Below are 10158 nucleotides of genomic sequence, written 5' to 3'. Positions count from 1 at the left end.
TTGCAGCGACAAGTGTTTCGTTATCCAGAGTGTAGGGATCACAATATCTTCCGCGAGAAGAGACTTTGTGACTTGGCCCTAACGAAGGGGCCACCTCGTGAAAGCGCTTGACTGGGCTCCATGTCGGCTCCGCCAGTTTTGTTGCTTGTAACTTGCCGTCCACTCCATATTCCATGTTGCTGGCTGCTTCGTCCAGAAACATCTAGGTGGTAGGAAAATGACAGCCGTTGCGCTCGAAAGGCTGCGTGCACATAGGGCTCTATACTGGAAATTTCTGTGTCATTCCAGTTGCTCGTCGTTACTCCAAATAATTTCCCTTTGATAAATCCTCAAGAAACGTTTCTGGAGCCGAAGTGAGACTTTGAGCGTCTTCAGGACCCTATCAGATATCTGTGGCTGCGAGCGCGGTGTCACACGTTTGTTTAACTGTGATAGATTTGTCTTGTTGCTTGCAAGAGAGGGAAAAGCATGTGACCGAATTAGGGCAAATTACTACGTGCCCGTGAGCGCCCTTTAATTTTGGATGAAGCTTTTGCCCGGTGGGCAGTATAATTTGTGTGGTATACATACGTATATACATTCAAGACGGCTGATTGTAGAATTCTGCTTACATTGCATGAGGTGTCTCGACGGCGTTTCGATTCGACACTACTCTTTGGCCACAACAGCCTTGGAAGAGGGAGATTTTTCTCGGCGGCTCACGCGTACAGAAGTTATCGTACTCAAGGGTCACTGAGCTGCAAGCAAGCAAGATGCATCCCAGATCAAGATTTACCACGTGTCGTGGATGTGGTTTGTGCTTGTACGTCGCCAGACAATCTCTCACGGAAAAAAAGAGAACAGGTAAGTACAAGGAGTTTTTTGTCAGGTTTCGAGTTTGGCTTCTGTGGTAGGGATCACACCCGATTTTCCAATAGAGAAGGCATAAACAGATTGCCTCTTGCTCACACAAGCGAGTTCTTAATTTGTGAGCTTTGTAAATTGCTATCGAAAGCTGACACACGACGACAGTTATCGGACAATGATTTTCATACCATTCAGGTACGGTCTGAGGTCGTGTTACGAACCGGTTGACTTGTATTGAGTCATCTACTTTGCTTTATCAAATCAGTCTGGTATCCTAAAAGTCCGGCAGTAATCATGTGATGTGCCCATACTAGAGAACCCTTAATAGAATTACAATCCATAGCTAAAATCAACCTTCGCAGACAGCTAGAGATTGAGGCAGATCGTTGTCTGCAAGCTCTGCACCACACGGAACTACTATTGAGTATTAGGTCAATGAGTTGTCGCAGTTTTGCCGCCCTGCGTGCGTCCTTCTTTGACACAGTCTTCTTCCTCCAATGCCGCCTGACGAATCTTGTTTTTTTCCAGGTGCAGACGAACACAACGACAACTGCGGTGCGTACATATGCCTAACCGCAGGACCTCTTGATGGCGAACGCAGCATTTTCCGTTCCGTAAGATTTCCGATTTTTTAAAAGTATTGGTTGTGTGCCAAACACTCAGTACGTAACAACTGCGACACCAGCAACAGAGAAATATTGTCCTGATTGAAAGTGCTTCCCAATAAGCAGAGTGCATTCTGATCATGCCCCCCCCCCCCTCCCTCGCTCACTCGACTTTAGCTCCGCGGACACCCGCCTATGTCGTCCATCAGTCACTACGTGCTCTCTAACTTGCTGAGACCTCAGAAGCCCTTTTACAAACGACGAATGTACTGGTACAACCTCGCGCAGGCCGTCGCTACCGAAGATAATAAATACCGAGGGCTGCATGTCTGCAGAGTCCCACACACTCGTGGCACCACTCCAGGTTGCTAGCGAAAATGTACTGTCGGTACTTTCGTAGGCGCCATCAGCAAGCGGCAGCATCAATGGCACTGATACGCAAATACCCGGGCACGTAGACCCAGTTTCGCTGGGAGGTGTTTGCCGAGTGTATGAAGCCTGCACCATCGCCAGTACTGAAACCGCGCTGGCCTCGACTTTACCGAGATGAGGAGTGCCACCAACACTGTCACCATCAGAACTTCGCTTCGTACACGAGCGAGAAATGTTCGCGTCGCTGTCAGGGAAAGGGGGGAATTCCTGGACTAAAACAAGCCGTGACTTGTATACAAGATAAACTATCCCTCTAGCTTAATGCACTGTTCGGGAGTCTTCGGTGACGACTTGTTGATCTCGTGTGAGAACTGGTCGTGCGCCAAATTCAGTTAGTAAATTGTTCTCTCTGTTTCCTCTGGAAAAGTGGAAAGATGGAAACTCGGAGACTGTGGTACGAAACCGTGTCGAGTCGCGACGGTTCGCCGAGCGTCATTTGGAGCGTCGCCTTCAGCCCGGATGGTTCTCGCCTTCTGGTTGCTGTTGGCAGCTGCCTGCTAGTCTACGACCCTGTGGATGCGAAGGTCCTCCAGACTCTCAAAGCGCACAAGGACACTGTTTACGTTGTGACGTACAACAAAACAGGCAAGCTATTCGCCTCAGGTAATGTCACTACCGAGTTTGGATCGATAATGATTTGGCACGTTCTGAAACCACATCGCTTGAAGTACTATCCTACGAGGTATCCCTTTAGGAAGACGATCGGCATAGACAACCTCGAAAAAAAACAGTTTGGCGCAGAGCATAACACGATGCTGATAAATCTTATCAGAAATTGCTGGTCTTCGCACGCGTCCGCACCACAGCATATCCTTTCGGCGGAAAGGTCGGCATAAAAGCCAATCAGTTCACAACTTCATTCCAACCACAATGATCCGTTGTAGCAACGCTCCCAGCTGGTCACGACATTCGTAAAAGGGAACCCCTTCTGAGCAGCTGATGAAGAAGAAACCTCACTTTGGCTGCTTTATGCAGGGGGCGCCGACAGAACCGTCATAGTCTGGACTTCACCAGGTGCAGGATGGCGCAAGTACAGCCATAGCGACAGCATCCAGTGCCTCGCGTTCAATCCCGTAACTCTGCAGCTCGCGAGTGCAACATCGGTCGACTTTGGTCTCTGGTCCCCTGAAGTCTGTTCTGTTGGCAAGCAGAAACTCCCAGCCAGGGCTTGTTGTATGGATTGGACTCCCAATGGCAATCACCTAGCCATAGGTAGGGAGACGGACGAATAAGACACAAGCATTGTAGCACAGAGGGAAAAAAGCCTCTTCTTCGGAAAAGTCATTGCACGTCGACTGCAAAGAATGCGCTAGAAGCACTCCAGCGTAACCGGAGTGTCGAACTGCAGAGGAGCAAAAGGAAGCTGGTCTGAGAACGAACCTCTTGCAGGCCCCCGTACACACAGACGAGTTTCATCGACGCATGGCGGGGCCAGTCGGACAGCGTAAAGTGATTTTCTAAGCACGACTAAATTTGTGACACCTGGAAGAAGAAACACACGGTTTAAAAGATGGTGCGACCTCTCACATACGAATATCTTATTCTGTCGAGTAGCACCTCTGACCATGACAACTTTGTCTTTGGTGGCAGCGTGTGTAGCGTGCCTAGTCGCAATGGCGAAAGCAGACTGTGTATGTTGAGTTTATGATTGTGCACGCTCTTGCTTCTAGGTCTCCACACATACTATGTGTGTTACGTGTGCGTTGGCAGGCCTCTTCAGCGGAATTGTTTCTGTTCGAGATACCACGGGAGCAGAAAAGTGGAACGTGGCATTGAGTGCCCCGGTGTGGACACTGGCATGGAGTCCCCAACAAAATGAGGAGAGCTTTTCAATCTTCCTTGCTGTTGGCACGTTCTGTCCTGAACTTGTCTTCTACCGCGAAACAGGAGAGGCCTGCTTACCGTCACAGGCTCTGGATTGTGATCCCCTGTCTATTTCTTTTGCACCGAGTGGTACGGAGAATCTCTGCAACTCGATCACGTACATGACTAGCGGCGTCTGCTCTCTGCAACGAGCATCAGCATCGTTACTTTCGTCTGTCCAAATGTCCTGGATCCGTAGCTTTGTAGGCAACAGAGGACACCTCGCTTTTGTGGGAGTGCGTTTGCAGGCAACTTCTTCCTGGTCGGAGGGTCGAACGGATCGATCTCCATATGGAGTCACGACGGAGTTCGCCTCGGGACAATCGGCCAGTTGCAGGACTGGGTGTGGGCATGTGCAGTTCATCCCAACTCTTCGCAGATTATTGCTGGAAGTAATGCTGGAGAGTTGCACATGTACAACGTCACCTTCCCAGTTGTTCACGCTTTGTATCAAGACCGTTATGCACATCGTGAAAGACTCACTGACGTTGTTGTTCAGCACATGCAGCTGGAACAAAGCGTGCGTATACGGTAGGTCACCCACAAAGACGTGAACCTCGACTTTGGCGGCTCAAAGTATTTCCCACTTTGCTCCTGTGTGGTGGATGCCAGGGATACGCAGAAAGAAAACCATCCAGGTGAAGTGTTGTGGCTTGGTGTTCTCGGTAGGTGCCGAAGTTTGGTTAAAAAGGTTGCAGTTTTCAAGGAATCGCTTGCGATCCTTCTACCAGGAGAAGTTGTCCTCTACTCCGCAGACCAAAGAAATCCGGATGACATGAGGTACCGAGAAACTGCCAGGATAAAGCATGCTTTCGACTGCTCCCTGATGCTGGTCACGTCATCCTACCTCGTCCGATGCACGAAAGCGAAGCTGCAGCTCTACTCTCTGGCGGGTAAGACCTGTAGCGGCACTCTCAAGAGCATGCCACTGTATTCGACGGTCACTTGTGTTCACAGTGGTGCGGCTCCAATCGAACTAACAAGTTCATTAAAGTAGGCAGGATACTTTACAAGCTGTGTGTTGATTTTGTTTGTGTCGTGACCCCGTGTCCGCTCTGTACGTCCCGTTAAGGAAACTTTGAAACCGACTGTGTTTCACTTTTCATTAAACTCGTTCGTTTCGTAGCCCTGCCATAACGCAAATTCGGTCACAGCGGTCGTCTGTATTGAGACGTGGGTATGGACAACGACCGCGGCGGTTTCCAAGGAGAGGGCATATGTATATCTAGTAGATACCGTGTATTTGATATTGGTTGTGTCCTGCTCCAGAGTCTCGTTGCAGGCACCTTTGAGCGAGAGTGGAACCTGGGATCGGTGATCAGATACATAAAAGTCGTCGGCGGCCCTCCTGCGTCGGAAGGCATCCTTGCGGGACTTAAGAACGGCCAAGTTGTCGAGATTTTCACGAACAACCCTATTCCGGTGACCCTCGTGAAGCAGACGCATTCCATCGCTTGCCTTGACATCTCGTTGCAACGAACAAAACTCGCGGCGGTGGATTCCACCCAGCGCTTGACCGTTTATGACCTAGCCACCAAGGAGGTGCTCTACACAGAATCAAATGTCACGTCAGTTGCATGGAATCTCGTCATGGACGACATGCTTGCTTACACAGGCAACAATACTCTATCGGTCAGGCACAGTAAGCATTGAAAAATTTCATCATTAGGTCTAAAGCCTTGCTGCTGTAACACACCCCAGAGGTGTCGTGCCAAAATAAAAATTGGCTCTGACGTCCTCAGACAACCTGAAGTGTGATTGTTTTTCCTCCACAGATTACAGCTAACTGCATGACTACAGATAGGCGCGGTGAAGCAACTCTCTGCAAAGTTGCTGCCGCTTCCGACCTGTTGCACCAGTAAAGCCTCTTACTTAAAGACGACAATAACGGCACATGGCGAATGCTCTCGTCACTTCAAAACTCGTTCTTCACAGTATATATGTAGAACACATTGTGACACGCACATATGTCCGTCAAGAGCAAGGCAAGTTTTAAATGAGTGTGGTTCATCAATCAAGTGATCATCGGTCTTCTTTCGGTAGAGAAATTCTTTCTGTCTCCAGGATGTCTGATCCCTGCCCGAACTTGTGTTCAGGAACGCTGAAGCCACGGAGCCAACGACTGCAGGGCTTGGTCGTTGGTTTTCGCGGATCGAAGATTTACTGTTTAAAGTCGCAGTCTATTCAGACGTGCAACTTTCCTCAATCAGCCTCGCTATACCCGTACATTGGTATGAAAAATTTCGCTGCTGCGTACGAAGTCGCTTGTCTGGGGGTCACCGCCTCCGATTGGCTATCTCTTGCTCTGTCTGCTTTAGCCAACCTCGATTTCGCCTACGCAGCAAAAGCGTTCACACGACTGCGAGACTTTCGAGGCATCACACTCGTCCAGAAAATTCAAAACTCTTCTTCGACAGCGCACAAGTTGTCACCAGTAGAACAAGCCCACAACGCTGCAGCCTACGTGGCGGCCTACCAAGGCAATTTTGACGACGCCGCTCTGCACTGGGTGAATGCCGGCCAGGCACATTTAGCTGTGGAGATGTTTACTGAATTGCGGAGATGGGAAGATGCAAAAAAGTGGGCACAAACGGTCGACGAGGGTGCCGTGTCTGCCGGATGTAGGGAGCCAACGCTCACCAGGCTCCCGACCGCCAAGGATCCGCCGGCCTTGGGGGGGAATCACGAGAACTGCACGCCGGAAACTCAGAACCAGCGGTCGACTACAAACACCACAAATCTGAACCAAAAAGAGCAAGTGGTGGCGCAGCAGGTGAGAAAACAAGCCACCATCCGGGTCCCTGCATAATTGCTCGTGTTGTTGATTATGACGCTTCTTCGTGTACACTCGAGTGCGAGCGTCGGTTTGGAGTTCTGTCCTGTCTGAAGCGACCTCGGAGAAGCTTAGCAGGTGCTGAGATGCAGTTATTGTGAAACGTCACACGGTTACGAAGTCAGGATTTATTCATTTTGTCCGAAGAGACAAACTGTGGCGTGCGAGTGTGTCATCTGTTTCACATTTAGACAGCAACAGAGGAGGAGAAAGATGACCTGATCTTCGCTGCCGAGGTGTACGCGAAGGCGAAACAGTTACGACGTGCCGTGGAACTATATGGGCGGACCGGAGCTCTAGATAAAATCATCTCCATTGTGAGGAGAGAGCTCCCTGCCGCTGATGCGGAGAACATCCTTCGTGCAGCGTTCGCTGTCTTCAAGAAACACCGGCACTTTGCATTCGCAAGAGAGGCCTCACAAAAGCTTGGCGACAAGAAGCTGATGGCTCGTCTCCTTGTTGAGCACGGCCGATGGGAAGAGGCATTCCTGTTCGCCAACCAGGTACGAATGTGCTTGAGACAGAAACTCCACGAGTTTAGTTCAGCCTTTTAGTTCGGGGTCACTAATTTTTCCCCCGTTTGTTGAGGTATTTTGGAAGCGTTCCAGGTAGCTTAAGATTCCCCGCCGTCCAGGATAGCCAACGCTATCTCCATGTCTTGCATCTCGCAGGCTCTTCTTGACATTCTTTCTGTGGACGTGCAGCAACCTGTGGTGACGGACGACGTGCATATTCCCTGGGCTGACTATCTAGTCCGATCGGATAGGTTCGACGAAGCCACTTCTGCATTGAAGAAAGCTGGCAGGCCGGACCTGGCACTTGGTCTTCAGCTCAAGCTTCTGAAGATTTGCCTGGACGAAAGAAGATACCTGGAAACTTCTAGACGCTGTTGGGCATGTGCGAGAGAGATACTGCAGGGTTCAGACAGCAACTCAGGGGCGAGTGTAAGAGGAATCAGTAGTCTCTGTGGTCATCCTTCCACGCCACTTTCGCTGTTCCTATTCTGTACTTTTCGAAAACTCGCAGAAATATACTTAGCATACCATGTTGTGCTGCGCCGAAAGGACGGCATATTTCCTTTCGGAACAACAGACAAGTTATTTGGGGGTTCTCGGGAGCAGCGAAGCAGTGCACCAAGAGCAGAAATCGTGTTCAATGCTGCGGCTTTCCTCTGGAACTGCGCCACTGCTCCAGCAGTTCTGGATTGCGCCGACATGCAAGAAAATATTCAGCCCCGACCGCCTCTCTGTTGCAGCACAACGGGCAGCGAACACTCCAAACGCAAGTCTATTGCCGGCGAGGTCCATTCGATGAGAGTGTTCGGAGGGGCCATCCGTTGGATGCCATCTGAAGAAAAACTGTCGAGTTGTCTCACTGGAGATTTAGGCCGTTCCATACTGGGCTTGGTGTCGCCGCTGCTGGAGAAGGGAGGACCCGTCCCTGGCGTGAGCCAGGTGGAAGTACTCTTCGCGCTAGCAGAAACATCGCTAACAGTTGGTGCATACAAGGTAACATATGGAAGCATCAGATTACAGAGGGAACCCAAAAGTGAGGGCAGATGTATGCGCGGCACTGATTCGTGCTTTGACCTCTACCGCAGAGTCCTCATTCTCTGGTTTCGTAAGCGATGGGTCTTCGCCAAAGAAGCAAGAATGTCCCCTGACAACGAAGCTCGCTGGCTCGTTCATTTCAGAGAAAAACAAAATTCCAATGCATACTCATTCTCTGGTTTCGTAAGCGATGGGTCTTCGCCAAAGAAGCAAGAATGTCCCCTGACAACGAAGCTCGCTGGCTCGTTCATTTCAGAGAAAAACAAAATTCCAATGCATATTTCGGTTGACAGCATGCCTTCCACAAAAATAGTTCTTTACGACTAAAGCAGTATGTGTAAGTTTGGTGTGTCACCAGGTGAACCAAGCTTCATCTCTTGTGCAGGAAGATATGGGTGGTAGTTTCCTCTGTCTGTCAAGCCGAGTGATAAAAGTACGTCAGATATTGCGCCTAGAACATATCCGATATGGAATAACCTTAAGGGCGTATGATTTTGAAAACCTGAGTCCAGGTTGGACCGTCTGCCGATCGTGTCGCACCTGCTTGCCGTCAGATTGGCAGACTCGCTTGCCAGAGTCTTCATCGACTACGAATTCCTGGTCGGCTTCAGGAAACGATCGACTCCCTCACCATGATCCTCAAAAGCAGCCCCCGGTCCACGGAGAACAAGCGGGTCTTGGAAGAGACTTGTTCTTGGTGCCATGCGGTTGTGCCTCTCCTGAACGACGAACGAGTGCCTTTCATAGCCTCGGAGGCGTGTGACAACTGTGGGCACTTGAGACTGAGGGAGTTTGGTGGTTTCACCGTCCTCGGCTGCATCGAGTTTCTCCCTCCACCTGAAGTGAATGATGAACGAGCAAAAGCGATACTCAACTCCACGGCGATCGGAAAATTGGACATGTCGCATTCAAGTAAGAGCTGACCATCCCTTCTCAGGGGCATCTTCTCCCTTACACATCCGCAAGATTTCCCTTGTACCCTGGCACGAAAGCACTTGACCAGTCACGTTTTCTTGTATTTGCAAACACACAGCCTCTACTCCATTGTGACTCGAGTTCACAGCATTCTGTCTGTTGGCTCCTCTCTACCTCCCCGCGCTAGTAGACGTTTGGAGTGGGTGACGTTGGCGGACATCGATGCGCTTATACACTTGCTTCGCGACAAATCTGTGCTTTCGTACACATATGCAGAACTTATCCTATATAGAGAACTATCCGGAGTGCCCTATCATCCGAAACTGACACGTTTGTATCTTTTGCCATTCAACTGGTAGCGCTGTCACTTCTCGACACAAAAGCTGCCACGGTTATGGCCACAGTTCTACGCAGTGACCCTGCGCTTTGCGGTCAGGCGGTCACGACCTACAGCATGCTTCTTTTCTGACGGAAGAGGGCCGCTTGCCTGACGGGAAGAAAGGCAACAACCTACAGGCAAGAACCCCGGACCCCAATGCAGCGACCATCTCGTTCATGAAGGCCGCCGGGGTGACTGCTACTTCTGGCACAGAAGGATCCTTTGCTCCTCTTCGAGTGGGAGCTGCACTGTTACGCGAGCTCCCATCCGACTGTGTCTGCATTCTCGACCATGCCCGTGTTTCTCGTCTTTTGTCCACGCAATACTTCTTCTGTTGCAATCGCGTGACTGATGAACGGCAGGACGGACACGGCTCTCCGCCGTCCTCAGAGGAATCGAGTTGCCACAATGTCCTTCACCACACTGGACCTTGCCAACGGAACAGAAGACTGGTGGTTTGTGGGGGCTGCGCACACGCTTTCGACCTAGAGAAGACGGAGGAATTCATTCTGTATGATAGATGCTGTCCCCTTTGTGGTAAAACAAACTTCATCGCCTAGACTATTTCTTCCTCAAGCTTGCAATCAGTCTTCCTCAAAACGCATGTTTCTCTCGTTATCCGAACACTGCTATAGTCCTACAACCTCCCATCAATCATCAGTAGATGACCAGAGATGTTCTTCTGTTTCTGTTGAGTTGTACCTCTCTCGCACATCAAAGGACACACGGATCCAA

The 10158-nt window shown here is 50.2% G+C and overlaps 1 protein-coding gene across 1 annotated transcript; it reads left to right on the top strand.

Moving 5' to 3' along the window:
• Positions 1-2257: 2257 nt before the first annotated feature.
• On the top strand, positions 2258-9983 carry TGME49_218290 (WD domain, G-beta repeat-containing protein; the record flags this gene model as incomplete). The annotated part of the gene is made up of 12 exons (XM_018779808.1): positions 2258-2486; positions 2859-3095; positions 3594-3836; positions 3995-4277; positions 4416-4639; positions 5029-5388; positions 5843-6519; positions 6771-7082; positions 7284-7647; positions 7933-8087; positions 8684-9041; positions 9481-9983. The coding sequence occupies 12 exons, from the start codon at positions 2258-2260 to the stop codon at positions 9981-9983; spliced, it is 3945 nt and encodes a 1314-aa protein (XP_018634837.1).
• Positions 9984-10158: the final 175 nt, after the last annotated feature.

Source organism: Toxoplasma gondii, chromosome XII (assembly GCF_000006565.2).
Source record: "Toxoplasma gondii ME49 chromosome XII, whole genome shotgun sequence".
In the NCBI taxonomy this organism is placed as follows: Eukaryota; Apicomplexa; class Conoidasida; order Eucoccidiorida; family Sarcocystidae; genus Toxoplasma; species Toxoplasma gondii.
The sequence above is the reverse complement of the archived record's forward strand: the minus strand, read 5'-3'. Positions and strand labels throughout refer to the sequence as shown.